General features: G+C 32.1%; 1 protein-coding gene and 1 long non-coding RNA gene across 2 annotated transcripts; both read left to right on the top strand.

Moving 5' to 3' along the window:
- LOC143076432 (uncharacterized) lies at window positions 1–5,508 on the top strand. Its single transcript, XR_012978646.1, has 3 exons — window positions 1–367; window positions 4,076–4,163; window positions 5,009–5,508. It is a non-coding gene; the product is annotated as an uncharacterized LOC143076432 (long non-coding RNA).
- Window positions 5,509–16,597: 11,089 nt separating this feature from the next.
- Window positions 16,598–20,632, top strand: LOC143074732 (uncharacterized). The gene is made up of 4 exons (XM_076250045.1): window positions 16,598–16,764; window positions 18,495–18,655; window positions 19,255–19,445; window positions 20,532–20,632. Exons 1-4 carry the CDS (start codon window positions 16,663–16,665, stop codon window positions 20,582–20,584), a joined length of 507 nt encoding a protein of 168 aa, XP_076106160.1. The 5' UTR covers window positions 16,598–16,662; the 3' UTR covers window positions 20,585–20,632.
- Window positions 20,633–22,854: the final 2,222 nt, after the last annotated feature.

Below are 22,854 nucleotides of genomic sequence, written 5' to 3'. Positions count from 1 at the left end.
TCGCCTAAATATTTTATATGGCGAAAAAATTGCGAAAATTGGGGGAAATAATATATTTTTAGTAGCATTATTATTTTAGAATCTTAAGAGGTTGCTTGCAAATTTAACTCTAAAATGAGAAGTGTATGACGATCTATAACGAATATATACATCCATCATGTGTGCAGATACGACGGCGACTATATAGGGTCTGCCATGAGTGCACTTTGTATGCCCTGCATGTGTGCACCCAGGAGGTCCTCCTGAGCGGTGTTTAGACGTACCGGGAAAATCTTATCTGATTCAGGATCAATTCATCGGTTACACTCCCCTGTCACCAGTGATTCTTTTTTGCTGACATTCTGAAAAAGTATTGTGTAGTCCCTGTGTAAGTGTTGACTCTCAACTTGCACATGTGATTTTTTAACACTCCCTGGACTTCTGCAAAAACAGAAAGTCACAGGACATTCCGACAAAAAGTCACAGGACAAAAAGTCAAACACATGTCAAACTCAGGCATAAAGTAACAAAGTTGATAGGACAAAAAGTCACAAACAATTTGTTGACAATTGATTGAATATAAATGAAAAAAGATTTTGAAATATCTTCTTTTTATTACATATATTCATTTTTAATTTTAGGAAATTGTTCATAATATAAAAAAGAAGATGTGGTATGATTGCCAATGAGACAACTGTCCACAAGAGACCAAAATGACACAGACATTAACAACTAGAGGTCTTTACGGCCTTCAACCATAAGCCAATATAAAGAAGGTATGGTATGATTGCCAATGAGACAACTGTCCACAAGAGACCAAAATGACACAGACATTAACAACCATAGGTCACCAAACAGCCTTCAACAATGAGCAAAGCCCGAGGTAAAGCCCATACCGCATAGTCAGCTGTAAAAGGCAATCATACTATATCTTTTTTTTTATATTTACATGTTAAAAAATGCGTGCAAATGTAATCAAAACCTGCACACAAACGTAATGATTTTTGTGCGCAAATGTAATGGTAATGTGCGCAAACCTAATGCACTGATTTATTTGTTTTTAATAAATTTTAATTTAAAGTTGCTACATCATGTTCATGTATAAAACTTCAAGAAAAATACAAAAAGAGTGTTTTCTTGTTCAAAGAAAAATAATCTCAAAACTAAATTGTGACTTTTTGTCCTGTGACAGTGTGTGACTTTTTGACTGTGACTTTCTGTCCTGCATTCAGATTGAATAGGGGAGTTTGGTTTACCCCGCCTCCCTCTATCTGAGACTACTATCTCAGTGATGAGCTTTATGTTTCATGTACAAATGTATTGTGCTTGTCATATATATGTATGTCGGATAAAAGCTCTACAGACCTTTAATATGTTGTATTGTTATATGTATAACCGACAATAAATAAATAGCCCCTAACAAGTAAGAATTAGGTTACTTCTTTTTGTTTTGACATCTTGCATGGGTTTTTATAGCCCCGTATTAAAATTATGCCCCCACTTTAAAAAAGGGGGGGTATACTGTTTTACCCCTGTCTGTCCATCCATCCTTGCGTGCGTCAGTCAGTCCGTCCGATGAATATTTTTCGTCCCATTTTCCTTAGGAACTACAATAAAAGGATTTCTGAAATTTGGTTTCAGGGTTAAATAAGTCAGCTATACCGTGTGATGCATTTTCAGATTCATCACTCGACAACTTCCTGTTTTCCCAACACTTGTATGATTTTACACATGATAGCCAAGTTGAAAGTTGAAAACTAACAACCTAATTTATGTACAAAAAAATTGAAAAACAGATATGTTACACATAAACAAACGACGATCACTGAATTATCGGATCCTGACTTGGAACAGGCACAACCATAACAAATTGGCAGGGTATAAGGAACTTTGAAAATATTTAGTTTTTGTGGTTTGGTCGATACTGTAAGCAATAAGGCCCCTTTATTTAGTGAATGAAATAATTGTAAGATGCACTTAGCTGTCTGTCATATTTTATATGAACTTGACCTCATTTTCATGCATGGTTCATTGGTCAATGAAACACTGCATTGTTTTGTCAGTTTATCATATGTTTAAAGTTACAGGTAGATTATATTTGGTAGATATGAAACAATTGTAAGGTGTGCATGTCTGAATGGCAGATTCATATATAAACCATGACCGCATTTTATTGTTCTTTGGTCAATGATAAGTTTTCTTGGTTTTGTCATTTTATCAGGCCACATTTAAAAGAATGTCTGTTTCCCCTCCCCGGGTCTACCCTTTGTAAACAGACCAGGAAGGCAGGTTTTTTTTAGCTCACCTGACCTGAAAGGTCAAGTGAGCTTTTCTCATCACTTGGCGTTCGTCGTCTGTCGTCCTGCATCCGTCGTCTGTAAACTTTTACAAAAATCTTCTCCTCTGAAACTACTTGGCCAAATTCTACCAAACTTGGCCACAATCATCCTTGGGGTATCTAGTTTAAAAAATGTGTGGCGTGACCTGTCAAACCAACCAAGATGGCCACCATGGCTAAAAATAGAACATAGGGGTAAAATGCAGTTTTTGGCTTATAACTCAAAAACCAAAGCATTTAGAGCAAATCTGACATGGGGTAAAATTGTTGATCAGGTCAAGATCTATCTGCCCTTAAATTTTCAGACGAATCGGACAACCTGTTGATGGGCTGCTGCCTGTGAAATGGTTATTTTAAGGAAATTTTGCAGTTTTTGGTTATTATCTTGAATACTATTATAGATAGAGATAAACTGTAAAAGCAATAATGTTCAGCAAAGTAAGACCTACAAACAAGTCAACATGATCAAAATTGTCAGTCGACCCCTTAAGGAGTTATTGCCCTTTATAGTCAATTTTTAACAACTTTTCATAATTTTTTGTAACTTTTTTAAAAATCTTCTTCTCTGAAACTACTTTGCCAAATTTAACCAAACTTGGCCACAGTTATCATTGTGGTTTGTAGTTTAAAAATTGTGTCCGATGACTCAGCCTACCAAACAAAATGGCCGACATGGCTAAAATTAGAACATAGTGGTAAAATGCAGGTTTTGCTTTATATCTTTGAAACTAAGACATTTAGGGCAAATCTTTCAAGATTTAAATGTCCATCAGAATAAGATATATCCCCTCACAAATTTTCAGTTGAATTGGACAACCTGTTGTTGGGTTGCTGCCCTAAAATTGGTGATTTTAAGGTAATTTTGCAGTTTTTGGTTATTATCTTGAATACTATTATAGATAGAGATAAACTGTAGACAGCAATAATGTTCAGCAAAGTAAGATCTACAAATAAGTCAGCATGATCAAAATTGTTAGAGGACCCCTTAAGGAGTTATTGCCCTTTATAGTCAATATTGAACAACTTTTCGTCATTTTTGTAACTTGTATAAAAATCATTTCTTAAACTACTTGGCCAAATTTAACCAAACTTGGCCACAATCATAATACTAGGGTATCTATTTAAAAAAAAAGTGTCTAATGACCCCGCCTACCAACGAAGATGGCCGACATCAGTAAACACATTAACAGGTGCGCGACACAGGCTCTTGAGAGCCTCTATTTTTTTTTAACTGGATGTGATTGTCATAGCATGGTCACATGAATGGTTTGACTTGTCCAGTCCAGGCCACTTATCAGTTGTTTGTGCTCAATTTGAGTGTATTTATTTAGATTATCAATCCTTCTGCTTTCAAGCACTTTCCAAAAATGGAAACAAATTATTTTCAGGAAAAAAATAATTTCGATTTTTTTGTGGAAAATAATTTTTTGACCCGGGCGCTTATTTTTGACCCGTGTGGGGGGAGGGGAAACAAACATATTTTTAATTTTGGCCTTAGATTTTTTAAGCATAGGTCTACTTGTTGTATGGAATGACTACAAGGTATCATATAAAAAAAGATGTCTGCCTGCCAAGGTTAATTTTACTGTGACCTCATATTCATAGAATAATGATAATATTCATGATATTGAACAGCAAGAATGATGAGTAAGTTGATGTTATATACAAATAAGACAAAATTTTCAGTTGCCTACTAATTATGTAATACATGTAGTAGTTATTTTTGTCATTAAATGATGTTTACCCTTTTATGTGTAGGGCAAGAACATGAAAGATAAAGGGGAAACTATAAACAGAAGAAATTATCAACAAAATAAGATTTACAGAGGTCAACAAAGCCTAAATGGTAAGTCCACTGTTATAAAAATTTTTGTCCTTGAATAATAATTAAATATTTATTAAAATAAGATGTGGTATGATGAAAGAGAAAACTACCCATCAGAGTTCAATTTAGTGGATGTAAGCATTGTAATTACTTATTAGAGGCCATTGATGACCTGTAAGTAATGAGAAAACCCATACCCTATACATGTTATAGTAATCTATAAAAGTCAACACTAACCAAATTTGAAACAGAGCATCAATTCAAACGTCAAATATACCAGACTAATTTATAAAAACAAAAAATTATGAAAAATAAAAATGACGGCTATGAACCAACATCAACCACTGAACTATGTACAAGCTCCTGATATTAGACAGGTATAATATGGCTGGGTTGATATAAAAATAAGAAACACTTAGCAGTCTGATTTCCAATGAGACATTTCTCCAATAGAGATCAAATGACATTTAAGGAGGCTCTAGGGTATAACAATTTCAGAAAAATTTATTTATATCTTTATCATATGGTACACCAAATCATTCAAAACAATCAATTTGGTTTGGCCCCAGATGACTTTTAAAATGCATATATCATTGAAAAAGCTCCAAATTATCTCCCTTTGGTGCAAAAAAGCCATTTTTTGGCATTAAAAATGTAATATCTTATTTAACTCATCGGTGGCCTATATTTTTTATTATAATTTTAAATAAGCTGTACTTTAACTAAACTATTATAAAATTTAAGCGATTTCTGTAATTTAGTACTTGAATATTTAAATGAAAGTTTATCATATTAATCATAAACATGATAAAATAGCCATTTTATTGATCTCTTCACTGATAATTTTTGAGTTTTTGTATTTGTAGGTCAGAAATCTGGATTTTCATGGTCATCATTCACAGATCAATACTGAACGGAAAACTTAAAGCTGATATTTTTCTCCATAGTGCGACTTTTTTATTAATTTGAAATGGAACATGTTTTTTCCTACATTTATTTGAAAGAGGAAATTTCAACATGATGACTATAAACAAAAAGGAGTCATATCATCACGATCATTGATGCACAAGAACTTGATCATATAAATACAACAATGTAATTATCAATTGAAAGATGGAACGAATGAGCAAGATATTAGAATGTTGTTGTCCAAATAAACTTGCTTTGTCTTCTCATTTGAATCTCTCCATTCAATAAAGATGTACAGAGGAAGATCTTTGAAGAACAGATTGAAAAAATGTTTTGTCTAAGAATTGCAGGAATATTCTAGTGAATGAAATTATTTATTGACTTCACTCTTATATAGTGGACTGAATAATTGTACATAGCAAGCTGTGAATAAAGAAAGCAAAAACTTTAACAAAAAGTGTTTATATTATAAATTTGCAATTATAAGCATACTATTATGTACACCACAAAGTTATATATAATTCAAATTGTTTGCCTATACAAGTATTGCAATGAACCTATAACAAAGAAAATCTTACCTCATGAAAAGAGTGAACTATTCAGTCAGAATATGAAATATTTTTTCAGTTCTATTTTTCATAATAGAATAAACAAGACAAAGATTTCAAAACAATATTTTTTCATTTATTTAGAAATTTCATCATTTTGTTTCAGTGAAAGGACTTTATTCTTTGACTGTAAAATATTATTATTTTACATTCCAAAATAAGAATAATATTTATTGTCATATAAACAAATAAAAAACATGTTTGTGACAAAATTTAAAAAAAATTATATATATGTATATATAAAAAATATAAAAAAAACTCGTATACATTTAAAACATTTTACTACCAAACAGCATTCATTGTAACATACACATAACTTTATATTTATATATATATATTTATAATTTTAATCCCATAGGATTTTATTTTGTCCCATGGGGACCAAAAAAAAATCCCATGGGATTTAACCAAAATCCCATGGGATAATGGTAAATCCCATGGGATTTTGCCCTGTCCCATGGGATATTGAAAATCCCATGTTTTTATAATTCAAATTGCAAAATAAATATGAAAGTAACAGTATAAAACCAATGAAATTATTGAATCCCATGTAATTCCGCACATTTTGGTTATATACATGATATTGTAGCTCTTGTTTGAGGCGGCGGCGGATTTGCAAATGAGTGTTTTGCAAATTAAAAGTGTCCAGTGTTTATAGATAGAGATAAACTGTAAACAACAAAAATGTTTATCAAAGTAAGATCTACAAATAAGTTTAATGACTAAAAATGCCAGTTGACGCCTTAAGGAGTTATTGCCCTTTAATGATAATTTTACACAATTTTTCATTGTTTGCTAACTTAAAAAAATCTTTTTCTCTTAAACTACTGAACCAATTTCACATTAACTTAAAACTTAACAATCCTTAGGGTAACTTGTATTAATTTGTGTTTTTTATACCCCCCAAAAAACAAAGTTTTGGGGAAGTATATAGGAATCACCCTGTCCGTCCGTCTGTCTGTCCATATGTCTCGTAAACGCAACTCCTCCTTAATGGATGGACCAATATTAATGAAACTTCACACAGTTGTAGTACACAACTTGATGATGTGCATGAAGGAAAATATTTCTGGTCGGAATTATTTTAAGGGAGATAATTGATTTTACTTAGTTAAATATAGCTATAAATGCCAACAAGTCTGTAAGCGCAACTACTTCTAACCAGATTAATCAATATTTATGAAACTTTACACAGTTTTTGTACACAACCTGTAGATGTGCATGAAGGAAGATATTTCTGGTAAGATTTTTTTTCAAGGGAGATAAGCACAACTCCTACTAAATGACTGTACCGATATTAATTAAACTTTACACAGATCCAGTATACATGACCAGAGAATGTGCATAAAGGAAGATATTCTTGGTCTGAAATATTTGAAGGGAGATAATTAACTTAATTTATATAGATTTAGTTATTTTTTTTTGGTTTCTACACACTGACTTAAAATATGCAAAGAGAGATAACTCTAACTATTATTAATTTTAAATGTTCTTTCATTTCCTTTTACTTCAAGAAAAATAGCCAATGTTGCTAGGGGTAAAATGCATTAATTTTGCCTGTGAAGAAAATATGACAGATACAAAGAATGTTTGAATGGCATAATTTAGCACACACTGAAAAGCAAAAATAATCATTGATGAATGATTTAAACAAAAAAATTGAAGGTGAGCGATTCAGGCTCTTGAGAGCCTCTTGTTTTCTTATATTTATTCTTCCACACTTTCTTTTCCATGCTATTTCTCAGAATTGGCTTGAACAATATTGATGGAACAATACCATAGTGAGGACCACAATATGGAATTGTGCAATCGGGGTATGGCATCATCAAGATGGCTGCCGTTGCCATGGAAACTGATAAAATGTAAAAAAAAAATCAAAATTCTAAAACTTTCGTTATAAGAGCCAACCTAATGAAATTTTATGTAAATGTTGGCAGTGGTGCCCCGAGGTACCAACAGTACTTAGCTTCTGCAAAATGGCTGCCATTGCCATGGAAACTGGAGAAAAGTTTAGCATTGACCTTATAGTAAAAAACATCAAACCAGCATTTTCTTAATGAATATTTCTTATTATTTTTCTTCCATACATTTTGTCCATTTCAAAATGCAATGGACCAATGTTGATGGAACTCTACTATATTGAGGACCCCCAGGTGGAGTGTTGCAGGAAGCATGTAATAGTTCAAGATAGCTGCCGTTACCATGGAAACGGAACAAATGTGAAAAATTCCAGTTTTTGGTTTTGGTTAACTGTTTCGATATGCTTAAACTCAGAATCATTATATTTCAATACAATGTAGGTGCCCACTATATACTGGTGTTGGAAGGATTTTGGTGATCTTTAGAACTACTATGTTGCCATGGAAACTTCACCAAAAATTTGCTCCAAACCTAATGAAACTTCACAGTAAAGATGAGCAACATTGGAAGATGTGGCATTTGGAGTTAAAATTTCAAAAATGGCTGTTGTTACCATGGAAACAATGTAAAAACTTAAGGTCAAAAATTTTAAAATAAAATAAAATGCTGTAAAACTTGATCAAACTTTACAGAAATGGTAACTGGCATGGACAGAGTTGCATTTTGAAGATGGAATTTTCAAAATGGCCGCCGTAACCATGGAAACAGCAAAAATGTCCAAATTATCCAAATGCTCCATACTTAATGAAACTTCACAAAAATGTTAATTTGCATGTGTAGATGCACTCTTTGACTTTGGAATTTTTGAAATGGCTGCCGCTTGCCTGGCAATAGGGAACGGGTGCCATCCGCTATTGCTTGTAATGGCAAATCCATTTTTTTTTTTTTTTAAATTGACAATATTAGCAAACATGGTTTTCTTGTCATGCAATACTCTCAGAATGCTTCTTTATTTTAAAATTAATAATAGATTCAAAGGCAAAAGATTGTTGCGGGAAAGTTTTAAGCTTTTGACAATATTAATAAGAAAGGATGTACGCTTCATGATCAGTAGTGGTTACCTTTTAACAATACTCCATTGAGTATTTAAAATCTCAGATATTTTAGGTTGACTTGATGCTTTTTGTTTCATCAAACATAAAATATGCATGCACTAAAAGGTTCTAGTTTTCTTGTAATCACGTTTACACGATTTTACACATGTATTTATGCACACTTCAATGGCAAGCTATTCCCAATAGAAACGAACACATTTTAATACTGAATGGTGCAGTGAGTACCTCTTAAATCTGTTATTGAATAATACAAATTGTCTCATCTGAAATCTGGGTCGTGTTTGAAATATAATACTAATAGTACAAAAAAATGCATAGCAGAATCATATGTATTGCTATGAAATAATCTACCAAAAATTTATAGTACTACATGTACTTTTAACAGTACACTACAGTTATCTCAAACTGTTGTATCACAAAAGTCCTGTTAATTCAAAGTAAAATGTTTAAAGCCAATTGATAGATCTGCGTTAAATTTACTCCTGATATTTAAAATTGCTCTTATTAAGTCTCCCAAATAAAGTCTGGAGACTTATTGTTTTTGCTTAGTTCTTATTATGTCACCCGATCGACAATGTCGGGTGACATATTGCTTTTCCTCTGTTTCTTTTTCCCTATTGTCGATCGGGTGACATAATAATAATAATAATAATAAAAAGAAACGGAGGAAAAGCAATATGTCACCCGACATTGTCGATCGGGTGACATAAAAAAGAAACGAACAATAACAATGTGTCACCCCAATTCCGTTGAGGGTGCCACAATAAGACAAAAAGAAACGAACAATAACAATATGTCACCCTAACTCCGTTGAGGGTGCCATAACAATAGGAAGAAAAAAGAAACGTAGAATATCAATACGTCACCCCAACTCCGTTGAGGGTGCCATAATAATAATACAAAGTATAACACTGGATTTAGCTCTTTGTCTAAGTGTATTATTAAAGTACTTTGCTTTGAGCTCAGTTCATTGTTATGCAATACATTCTTTGTGATATAAAGATTTGACCGACAACTCTCATGTACAAGGATTTGACAAAGAAGTATCACCTTTATGTACAATGTAAAGCCTCGGTCACGGATAACTTTTTTTCAATCCGTTCATGTCCATTAGACGTCCGTTCGTATCCGTTGAGGTCCGTCCATATCCGTTGCATGTCCGTTAAGCGTACGTTTTATCCGTCGACGTCCGTTCTGTCCGGTGGAAAATTTTGAGCATGTTCAAAACTTTGAACGGACGTCCAACGGATAAAATGTCCGTTGAACGTCCGTTAGGCGTCCGTTTTGTACGGTACTCGTCCGTTTCGTTTCCGTTTTGTAACAGTTACATGTCCGTTATACATCCGTTGGAGGTCTGGAAGATAAATTCACCAACGGACTTCTTACGGACGTTCAACGGATAAAACGGATGTTTAACGGATGAGAAACGGACTTTTACCTGACGTATAACGGATAAAACGTATGATGAACGGATCTGAAACGGATAAATGCCAATTGAAAATTTCGCGTCAGAAATGCCAATTATTGATATGTCAGATTTTTTAAGGTGCATGCATTCTTATTTTTCATAATCAATCTTAGAGTATAGGGACGTCTTCACAATCAAGCATTTCTTATTTAGGCCAGACACTGCCCTTTGGCGGAATTTTTGAAGAACAAACCAAAACCAGTTACACAGAAACATTTTTAATATTTATTCGATTTACATGTATTATTATTGTCGCCTTTGATTTTTACTTATATCTTGTTCATCCGTTTTATCCGGTACGCTTTCGTTAGGTGTCCGTTTTATGCGGTACTCGTCCGTTGGATGTACGTTCGACATCCGTTCTGTCCGGTATGTGTCCGTTTGCCGTACATTGCATATCCGGTGGGTGTCCGTTATGCATCCGTTACACGTCTGTTATAATCGGTCTGTACATCAACGGACTCCCAACGGATAACCATTTGGTCAACGAACATTTTTTTATTTTCATCCGTTAGGCGTCCGTTCGTCTTATCCGGTAAGGTGTGACCGAGGCTTTAGTAATAGGGAAATAAAAGCATTATATGTCCTTTGACCAAATTTAAAAAAAAAGACCAAATTTACCCGACAATGCTACTCCTGCTACTAGCAATATGATGCTAGGTTGTTTTAATACATCTGTACTGCCTACTGATAACTCGGTCCTGAGTGTAAATGGTCCTTCAATTATGTATAAAATAAAATTATAAGGCCTATCTGGCCTAATCGATTTCTAAAAACTATATTTCATTGTACATGTTCAACATTTTTCATTCATTTGTTTATTTCTTAATTTGTGTGAATTAACATTGTTAAAGTAAATGTTAATTACTACACTTTCATATCACAACAAATACTGTATTAGTACATGTATCACTTATATTTGTATCCATATCACACAAAAAAGATGAAAAGAGAATAATTTTGCATAACCTTTTGAATACTATTTCTAAAATTTAGATATTTAGACATATTAAGACTAATTATTAATAAGTAGCTGTTGATAATATCCACTTGACATGCTTGACATTCTATCAGATTACTTTTGGAGCAGTTATGAGTCTTTGAAGCATGCTCACAAAGGTTCTGTTGGTGAAATCATTGTCATATTGGTCAAAATTTTTCTTTGCTTCGACCAGATTTGGAGGAGATATTATCAAAGAATTGATAAAAATCAACACAAGGGTTTACTTCCTAGATTATCTAGCCCCAAGCATCATGTCAGGCATTGTCATTACTAAAAACCAATAGATGTATTCTAATCTGAGAAACATTTTAACAAAATTTTTTACTAATATTGATGATCCACCACAAAATAATATAAATAGAACCATACAAACAGTAAGTAAATAAATATGAAAAAAGATGTGGTATGATTGCCAATGAGACAATTCTCCACAAGAGACCAAAATGACACAGAAATTAACAACTACAGGTCACTATATGGCCATCAACAATGAGCGAAGCCAATACCCCATTATCAGCTATAAAAGGCCCCGAAATGACAATGTAAAACAATTCACACGAGAAAACTAACAGCCTTATTTATGTACAAAAAAATAAACGAAAGGCGAATATGTAACACACAAACAAACGACAACCACTGAATTACAGGCTCCTTATATCATGTCATCAAATCTATATATCATCTCCCATTTAGTAAAAAAAAAACACATGAAAAAATGAACCTATTATGTGTTGCTCTCCTAGCTACAAAATGTATCCAAAATCAAAGATGTGGAACATATTCTATCATAATAATTTGGTAATTAATGTAATTACTGTCTCCTCCATGGCCGTCTTGAATATAAAAACTAAATAGTAAATAAACAATACTCCTAATGCTCAGGTTGGTTGTCATCGTGCAACACAGTTAATAACATCATATAGGAAAACATAGAACTCCCTTTTGTCGTAAGACACTGTCAAACATTCAAACATACTATCCACACTCATTTGTGTCCACACTTGTATTCAATAAAAACAAAAACTGATGATGAATTTTTTATATTGCATGTCATTTTTATCATGAATTCCAATACCTTTGGGAATGGAAGGTAATCGTTATACAATAAAATCCTTGAAGAATAACAATGTCCAATACAAACGTCATAATTATCTACTAAGTATTGGAAGATATATTTCGATAGGATACTAGTAGGAAATTCTTTTAAATCTAAGGAGTATGTTGTTAGAGACAAACATTGTCTGTCTTCTTATGCCTTTTGTTTACACAGTGGTCAGTACAGCTGTAAACGCATTAACTAAATTTGATTTAAATTCATCTAAAGGGATCATTTCAAACAAATTAATCAAACAGGATGTGATCGTCGCCTCTGTAATAGATTGCGCTATGCAATGCAGCAGTTGCGATTTTTGTGAAACAGCAAGTTTTGATTATGTGACGATGTTTTGCAATCTCTCTACATCATGCTATCCAGAAACACTGGTTTCACAAACTGCAACATTTATAAAGAAACGTCCAGCACAAAGTATGTACATGTATTGAAATTCCTTTTTTTTCACTTTTCTTTTTCAATATATTTAATATTTTATTTGTTTTAAAAAAATGAAAACAACACGTTAAATTTCGAATCACTTTTCTGCACTTTCTGAACGTCAAAAACTGAATGTGAATGTATAAGTACCGAAGCAATGGAAGAGCTTTATAAAATAAAACACTGAAAATAGCAAACTTCATCTAAGGTCAATTCTGAATGAGGGGGTAAAAACCTTAGTTTCTTTATAATTTCAAAATTTAAAATTGTTTGTATTGCACAATGTCATGATTTTTTCTCTCTGACTGTTTATAACACCTATTGTATTTCTTCTGATTATTATTAGTTTTTTTCCACTTTTCCACTTTTCCACTTTTCTGTAGAAAGAACTATTGTATTTGTTCTGATTATTATTATTAAGTCTCTCCACTTTTCTGTGGAAAGACTTATTGTATTTTTTCTGATTATAAGGTCTTTCCACTTTTCTGTAGAAAGACCTATTGTTTTTCTTCTGATTATTTTTTTAGGTCTTTCCACTTTTCTCTGGAAAGACCTATTGTTTTTCTTCTGATTATTTTTTTTTCCGCCTAATTTTGTTCTTGCAATAATCATTTGTTTCGCAACATGTGGCTTAGATATTTGGTATATGATATCGAACAGTTTATGCGTTTTGAAATTTACCCTGTGTAACCGAATACTTTTCTTTGTAGGAGTTATCTCCCCAAACACTGTTTTCCTTGTGTTCACTACTCCTTCGCAACCGTAAAAGATTACGACAAATTTATTTTATAAAATTGCTCGATATATCCTTTGCATGATTTGTCCTATTTTGACCGAAGCAATATGAACGCTCCTTATGAGAGTTATTTCCCCTTATGCATTTGACATAAGTGATATGCATTTCTATCTTGTAAACCATAAGTGATAAAGACCTAGAATCTTTTGATTTGAGGTCCTTGGTCCTAAAAAATGAAAATTATGTCAAGGTCAAAGGTCAAGGTCATATTTTAATTTTTAAATCTGGCTTATTTCCACTCATATCCAGGAACCGTATAAGATATCGACAAATTATTTTTTCTAAATTGTTAGTTGCAACATGTGGTAACATGTAAATTTTGATTGCAAGGGTATGTTGAACGTAAAAGGGAGTTTTCTCCCTTCTTGTATTCAAAATACGCGTATGGTAATATAACTCATTAACCAAATATAATTAAGACCTATGGTCTTTTGATTTGAGATCCTCGGTTTATGACCTTGAAATTGATCTCAAGGTCATAGCCTAATTTGACGTTCTAGATTTTGACCTTTGCTTTTACCTCATATGTATACATGATGAAGCCATGAGACTTTTGACAAAAGGTATCAAACCATTTAACCTTGAAAAAAAAACCGGAAGTGACCTTGTGTAAACCGGAAGTAGCTATTTTTGTGCTTTATTAATATAAAAGTATATAGAACTAGATATTTTTGGAATCAGTGTCAATTAAATATTCAAATATTATCAGAAGAAACATTTTTCAAACCGGAAGTAACAAATTATCTCCGTTATTTAAAAAAATATGTATAGAAACCATATATTTTTGGACTCAGCGTACAATAAGCTATCATTTGAGGATTGAAATGACATTTTAAACTTAATTTTACAACTTTAACATAAGAATACATTGTTTTTGGTGGAAAGACCTTCAATTGTTCTCCGAACAATTGTTTTTTTAATTATTATAATTATTTTTTTTTCTTCCGCCAAATTTTGTTCTTGCGATAAATTTTTGTTTCTCAACATGTCGCTTAGATATTTCTCATATGGTATTGTATAGTTTATGCGCTTTTAAATTACACCCTGCTAAGGCGAACTATTTCATTATAAGAGTTATCTCCCTATTTACTGTTTACCATCTTAGTGCATCTCCTTCGTAAAAAAAAAGATAGCAACAAAATTCTTTTTACAAATTGTTTGTTATATCCTCAGGAATTTTTGGCTACTTTTGATCGAAGCGATTCGATGAAATTTTATAGGAGTTATCTACCCTTACACAATAAATTTGTTGGTATGTGTTTTCAACTCATCAACCGTATCAGCCTGGGATATTATTATTTGAGGCCCCTAGGTCCTAACTTAGACAATGAGGTCAAGGTCAAAGGTCAAGGTCAAGTTCTCCATTGTGACTTTTGCTTGTTTTTGCATTTTCTCAGACACTTTGAAAGATACATATAAAAGAACAAGTGCAAAATGTCTGCTTTATTGTAATGAAGATATGCTACATTAAGTCTTATACAATTTAATGGCATCTTTATCTATAGGAGTTGGTGCCCCAGAAATTTCTTGATATGAGGTTATTTGATTATAACCTCAACTAAGTTCATTATCAAGGCATTTGACCTTGTACAAAAGGTTAGGTGACAAATGACTTTGAAAAATGACTACCGGAAGTGACCTTGAGAAAATCGGAAGAAGTGTTTTTTGCAAATTTGTTTTACATAATTGTACTCAGAATCCATATATTTTGTCATATAGATACATAAACTGATTACTGAAGACTAAAAATGACTTCTAACAAACCGGAAGTGGCCAATTATCTCCCATTCTTCATACTAAAGTATATAGAAACTATCAGTTTGAAAGAAGCTATCATGTGAGACCTGAAGTGACATTCATTTCACCGGAAGTAGCATATTATCTCGCTTGCATCACTCAAAAATAGAATTAAACCATTATTTATCGCATTAGTATGAAGAAACTATCTTCTTTGATGGGTTTTTAATTATTTTTTTTTCTTCCGCCAAATTTTGTTCTTGCGACAAATGTTTGTTTCGCAATATGTCCTCTAGATATTTCTCATATGGTATCATATAGTTTATGCGCTTTTTAATTTTACCCTGTTAAGCCGAACCAATTCTGTGTAAGAGTTATCTCCCTATTTACTGTTTATCATCTTAGTGCATCTCCTTCGTAACAAAAAAAGATATCGACAAAATTGTTTTTACAAATTGTTTGTTACGTCCTCAGGAATTTTTGACTTATTTGGATTGAGACGATTTGATGAAATTTTATAGAAGTTATCTACCTTTACAAAATAAATTTGTCGGTATGTTTTTCAACTCATCAACCGTTAACCGTATAACCCTAGAATGTTTTTATTTGAATCCCCTAGGTCCTAACTTAGAAAATGAGGTCAAGGTCAAAGGTCTAGGTCAAGTTCTCAATTGTGACTTTTGCTTGCTTTTTCATTTTCTCAGACACTTTGAAAGATACACATAAAAGGAGTGCAAAATGTCTGCTTTACTGTTATGAAGATATGCTACATGTTCATTAAGTCTGATACAATTTAATGGCATCTTATAGGAGTTGGTGCCCCTGAAATGTCTTGATATGAGGTTATTTGATTATTACGTTAACTAAGTTCATTATAAAGGCATTTGACCTTATACAAAAGTTTAGGTGACAAATGACCTTGGAAAATGACTACCGGAAGTGACCTTGAGAAAACCGGAAAGAGCCTTTTTAAAAAAATTTTCATCTAAAATTACTCAGAATTCATACATTTTGTCATATAGATACATAATGATTACTAAAGACTAAAAATGACTTCTAACAAACCGGAAGTGGCCAATTATCTCCCATTCTTTATACTAAAGTATATAGAACCTATCAGTTTGAAAGAAGCTATCATGATAGACCTGAAGTGACATTCATCTCACCGGAAGTAGCATATTATCTCGCTTGCAACACTCAAAAATAGAATTAAACCATTATTTTTCGCATTAGTGTGAAGAAACTATCTTCATACTTGTTTTTTGCATTTTGTCGAAATGCAGAAGGTTACCTATCAATGTTAATTTCTTTGATATTTGGTCTCTGGAATCATACCACATCTTCTATTTTTAAATTAATCAGAACTTCATATTACATAATGTTCATTCATATAAAAATAATGCTCTGTATATATTTTATTAGAATTTAAACCAATATTTGTGGCATGCAATGGAAATCAACGGTCAGTATTGGACACATGGAGAACGCCGTCTATGGGAGAAGAAATTGAAACCAGTTGCAATGATAACTCATGTTCAGTTGGACATCTTAGAAGTTCAATTATTGACACATGGAATGGTTCGGTTATTGATCAGGTATATTTAAATCTATATTTTTAAATCTAACACAGTTAGTTTAGTTTCTTTAAATATATAACAAAAAGACAAACAATACCATGTGTAAAATAGAAATACAAAAAGACAGACAATATAAAGTGTAAAATAGAAATACAAAAAGACAAACAATGAGACACTTCAGTTAGAAATACAATATTTGATGGGAGAGTGTCCTCCAAAAAATTACACTCTTTCATTGCCGTTTGAATGGTTTTACACTTTAGTCTAGTAATTTTTGAGGCCCTTTATAGCTTGCTGTTCGATGTGAGCCAAACCTCCGTGTTGAAGGTCGTACAGAAATGTACTTTGACCCATAATGGTTTACTTTTATAAATTGTTACTAAGATTGAAAGTTTTCTCATTGGCACTCATATCACATCTTCCTATATCTATATATAACTTACGTACCATAATAAACAAAGATAATTTTAAAGCAAATACTTTACTATTTCTTTAAATCAGTTCTCTACACATCTTATTAAGTTTTAATCCCTCGAGTAGACAATCTACTTTGAACAGTCAAGAAAATTAGTCTAAAAGAATTATTTTGCATCTATAAGAGAGTCGAAATATGCTAAAGATACGTTCATAAGTCGAAAACCAACTGACAACACCATGGCTGAAAGAGAAAGATACCAAAAAAGAACTACAAAAGTACACAAAACACAACATTAAAAACTAGACTGATCAAGACGAACCATACCACTCCTTGGATAATCTTAGGTAGAAGTTCAATTGAATTTAATACTTTTGACGTAAAAAACAACTTACACAAGTTGAAGATGTCAAGATACCAGAGGGATATTCGAACTTATAAGTCGAAAACAAACTGATAACGCCATGGCTAAAAAAGCAAAAGACAAACAGACCAGTAACTAATTAGTTATCAACGTTGCGATTTTTCTCGCCATTAGTAGATTGGTGACATGAAAAGTTTGCTGACAATAGTTTTATTTGCGTTAGCTGGAAAAGTAGTGGATTTCTAACTTCACATAATGTCAGATTGGTGACATTAATAGGTTGCTGACACAATCAACCCTCAAATATACACTTGCTATATTTAATGTTACTTTCATCTAATACTACGATCAGTTTTCCGTACCAAGTTTTATATACATGATGTATACAATATAATTATGGTCATGAAAATGAGATATAAATTGGGTTAAATACTCTAACATTATCAAAACACATAACCTTATGTTAGTACCTCTTAATATGAAGACCTCAGGGAAAACCATTTCTGAAATATATAAATACAGGTTTCTGAAATTGACACAAGTACTGATCTAGAATAGATAATCTTTATATGAATAATTGATTTGAAATTGATAATGCACCATACCAAAGTATGTTTTGCACAATAAACGTGTCTAAAAACAACGATAAACGCCTACCATCGTGTAATTTCAATGAGGAAAAGGTACAAACTTATGTGAAATAACTTCGATATAAACCCTAGATTTTGCGTGAAAAAGCCGACTAAATTTTATTTATGTTATCTTCAATTTGAAGTTCGCTTTGTAATATGCGTTCAGCATAGTCATCAAACATTGAGTTATTTAGTTAGAGGATATTATATTAAAGTTAAAGTCTGTGACATAAATTGAATTTGCACTAGCATGATATGTCTGTGACATGAATTGTTTTAGATAATTACAACCACTCTGAAAAGATGGTATTGTATAATCATGATAATATCATTTTAGGTAAAAGTTGAGCTATTTTCAAATGGGAAATTGGGTTTACAGATCTATTTTGATGGTCACTTATCAACAAGTGCCAATTGGTTTTCTATGGAACGGTTGTTTAACAGTTCTTTCAACGACCTAACCAAAATGTCAACCTCCAACTTTTTCTCTATGGATGGGTAAATTATTCTATTTCTTTAGAGTAGCATGTTACCAATAAAAAGTCAGAACTTTTTTTAAAACATATTCTTCTTCAATGTTAACATACCTATATGTTAATGATTCAAGTAATAATTCAAAACATTAACACTTCACGAAAGTACCAGACTCATTAATTGATACGCTAGAACTAGAACGTAACGAAGGGCTGACGTGTCGTCTACATACAAATCAGCAGTAGCATACACATCAAATCTGCTAAATGGCAATTCCCAACTTGGAATAGAAGAGCATTAAAAGCCGATAACATTTGTCAATTATGGCTACATGTAGGGCGGCTATGTCTCATAAATTGTAAACCCAACGTTTCGAATACATAAATATTTGATAAACGTAACTCTAAATGAACGTTTCAATGAAACAAAAAAACAGGCATCAAATCTAACTTTGCGGTTGCTTCGATGCAGTGATAGTAAAACTGTACAAGGGCTAAGCTAGGTACATAAATACATATACATATATAAGTATTTATATTTGGGGAATTTGAAGACCAAATATATAATATGTCTACCTTTAAGAATTTGGTATATAATTTTTAAATATTTTATTTTTGACATAGCGACCAAACCGTTGATCGTCATTTCTACATCAACAGTTATTATGACGGCTGTTCAAATGACACCACTTGGATGGTAGTAATTGATGCGGCAGATGCTAATTATCGCCCTTGTTTCTTTGATCACTTACACGGACAGGAATATCCATACATCTTATATGGGCCTGATCAGCATAAAGTGACATTGAATGATGGTGAGCTAGTTTATATATTGTTGAAAAGTGCCTGATGTTTTCTCACTGAACAATGTTTGATTCATTATGAAACATCTAACCTTATTTTAAAAAAAATAGACGGAGTTTATCTTTACACCTTCAAGTATTAAAATACAAACATTAAGTTTGATAGTACTACCCCACTGCAAAAACGTAGAATAAGATAGAAAAAAAAAACTAAATGTAACTTTCCCCTTTCAGCTTAGGACAAGCACACATCATGTGTTAAGCTTTACAATACAATGGATCGATGAAAAACAATACAGTGGAAGCTAAAGACATGGTTAAAACAAATGAAAAACGAATAAAAAAGTGTTTTACTTCCAAACTGAGTGTGTAGCGTACTTTTATATATTAGCGAGTACCAAGCCCGTCATTTGATATTCTAATGCTTTGCGTTTGTACTTCATCAAAGTAAATTACAAATACGTGATTCGACAAGTCAAACTCATCATCGATTATAATGTGGTAATCAATTGATTGATTCAATCGATTCATGTTATCCAGGGTAGAATTGGGAGAGAGTAAAATATTCATGTTATCCAGGGTAGAATTAGGAGGAAGTAAAATCTTCAGGTTATCCAGGGTAGAATAAAGAGATTGTAAAATCTTCATGTTATGCAGGGTAGAATTGGAAGAGAATAAAATCTTTATGTTATCCAGGGTAACGTTGGTGGATAGTAAAATTTTTAAGTTATCCAGGGTAGAATTGGGATAGTAAAATTTTTATGTTATCCAGGGTAGAATTGGGAAGGAGTAAAATCTTCACGTTATCCAGGGTAGAATTGGGAGAAAGTAAAATCTTCATGTTATCCAGGGTAGAATTGGGAGAGAGTAAAATCTGAATTAGGAAAGACGAGACGAAAAGGCCATACAAAATCAACAGTTATGAATACCGGTATTTCTATAAAACTTTATCAAACAGAAAATATTTTAAAAGTCAATACTTTAATATGGAAAAGAGTTATATCAATAAAAGCAAAAACATTAGTTAAATATTAACTGAAATTATATTGTTTTGAAGATGACACTCATAACCTGACACATTTTGTGTTCTCATTTCAGGAACCTATGCAGTAGCTGACAAGATGGTGATATCAATTTCTACATTGATATAACATGACGGAAAAAAATGACAGTATGGGGATATCAATATTTACATTTCTATATCATACTGGGAAATACAAATAACAAAAATATGATATCAATATCGACATGTATATATCATACTGAGAAATACAAATAACGAAATATCGACATTTATAATTTAAATAGATAAAAAATATTAACATTATCGAGCTTGTCTCCTTAATTTATACAAAAAAACACATGCGACTGTCATGACGTTGTCAGTTAATTTGTGCGTCGAATATTGATAAGGTGCATCTCATATATAACTATTGTATCTCGATTATGTACAGGCTGAAATCAATACTAAATTTTTTTTTAAAAAGTACGTTTACAATGTTACTTTTACTTTTGATCTATGATTTTATTTGTACCTCTGGTATCTTTTGTGAGTGGTTTAGCTAGGTATAAAACCAGGTTCAATTCACGGTGCTTTACATATAAAAAGACCTATATCATGTCTGGTATATTTCACTTGTTATCAATGTGTTTGTTATGTTTGAGCTTTTGAATTGTTGAATTGTAACTTTGTTTTTGAAAATTGAAATATAAAATACTAACTATTTGGCGTTTTAAGTCTGTGTCCCAGAAATAAAGGAAATATCATATCAAATTACTATAACATACGCTTTCTATTTTTCAAAGATCATACTGAATAAGAAGTATATATATCTAAGTTAATGCACAATTTTTAGTGGTATAGCTGACGTTTCGTTTATCCAACCACATATCTTTTAAAAATCTATAAGTTGCGAACTTGATGTATATTTGGGTTTTATCTCGTTAGTCATGTTAGTGTTCAAATCTCCCAGAAATGACTATTGTAAAACCATTCAAACAAGAAAATAAAATCCAACGGTCTAATCTATATAAAAAACGATAAAGAAGAACACTAATGAACAACATCAACAAACGACTGACAGGATTTTGACTTAAGACAGGTGTTAACAATTACAGTGGGTGTAAACGTTTTTAATAGGTACCAATATTCACACTTACCTAAAACAATAGGACAACATCACATCCACTCTCGATAGTTGTTCTATCAACAAACCAAGTCTCATAATCTTATTGTTATCATAAAAAAGTGCATCACGATATATAAGTATTTACCAAAGGTACAATGGTTACAACTTAATACGCCAGACGCGCGTTTCGTCTACATACGACTCATAAGGGACGCTCAGATCAAAATAGTTATAAAGCCAAACAAGTCCAAAGTTAAAGTGCATTGAGGACCCAAAATTCTAGAAAAAATGTGACAAATACGGCTAAGGTAATCTCGTCCTGGGATAAGATAAACAAAAATTACAATATGATTGCTTTTTATGTCATAAACCGAAGTTAGGGGAACGAAACGTCAAACAGCAGTGGCATCGATCCAGTGAAATAAATATTCACCAAAGGTACCAGAATTATATTTTAATACGCCAGACGCGCGTTTCTAACAAACGCATAACGACATAACTATATGCAGTAATCACATGCATAGGTCCTAAGAAGGGTAACTCTAATAATGATATGATAATTATAATGATAAAATTATATATCTATAAGGTTTATAGTTAAATCTTTTTCTGTTAAAAAAAATACTCTTCTCACAGTGAGTTGCTTATAGGTGTTACTGTAAAACTTTACCTATAGCTCAACCTGTTTTTAAAATTGACAACACAATAGGGACATTTAAATTGACCAGTTGGTATTGTTAGATTTAAATCTACCTTGATGCTACCTGTAAAGATTTTTATTCACCTAACCCAAAGTTTCAGCATGCTTTTTTCCTGAACTTTTTCTTACCTAGGATTATTCTATTAAAAAATTGATAGGGAAGAAAATAATTTTGGTTTTCATTGTTTTAAACTCCTGATATATATATAATTTATCTATTTTTTACCTAAAATTCTAAATCAGTAAAAGATTAAATTAAATATGTATTACTATGTTTGAAAATTAAACTGTTTTTACACACTAAATGCTTCTTTAAAATTCTAACCCTTGTATATTGTCCAGCTGCCAGTGAAACAAGAAATAGCTGTTCAGGTGTTTACAGTTTAAATTTTCAGATGGATATGTTGTTCATTTCTTCACATGTCCCTTCAAGATTCTCATTTTGGATTATTATTTGCAATGTTTGAAATCTTTTGGTGTCATTGTGCATACAATATTGGATTTATTTTATTTGAATTCACTTCTTAGATTTTTTATAGCAATTTTGCTTCTTAAAATGTGATGTGTTTTTTTCAAGAAGGACATCAAGGAG

The sequence above is a fragment of the Mytilus galloprovincialis genome, chromosome 5, assembly GCF_965363235.1.
Source record: "Mytilus galloprovincialis chromosome 5, xbMytGall1.hap1.1, whole genome shotgun sequence".
Classification (NCBI taxonomy): Eukaryota; Metazoa; Mollusca; class Bivalvia; order Mytilida; family Mytilidae; genus Mytilus; species Mytilus galloprovincialis.
Note: the sequence above shows the minus strand (reverse complement) of the source record. Positions and strands in the feature narration are given on the sequence as shown.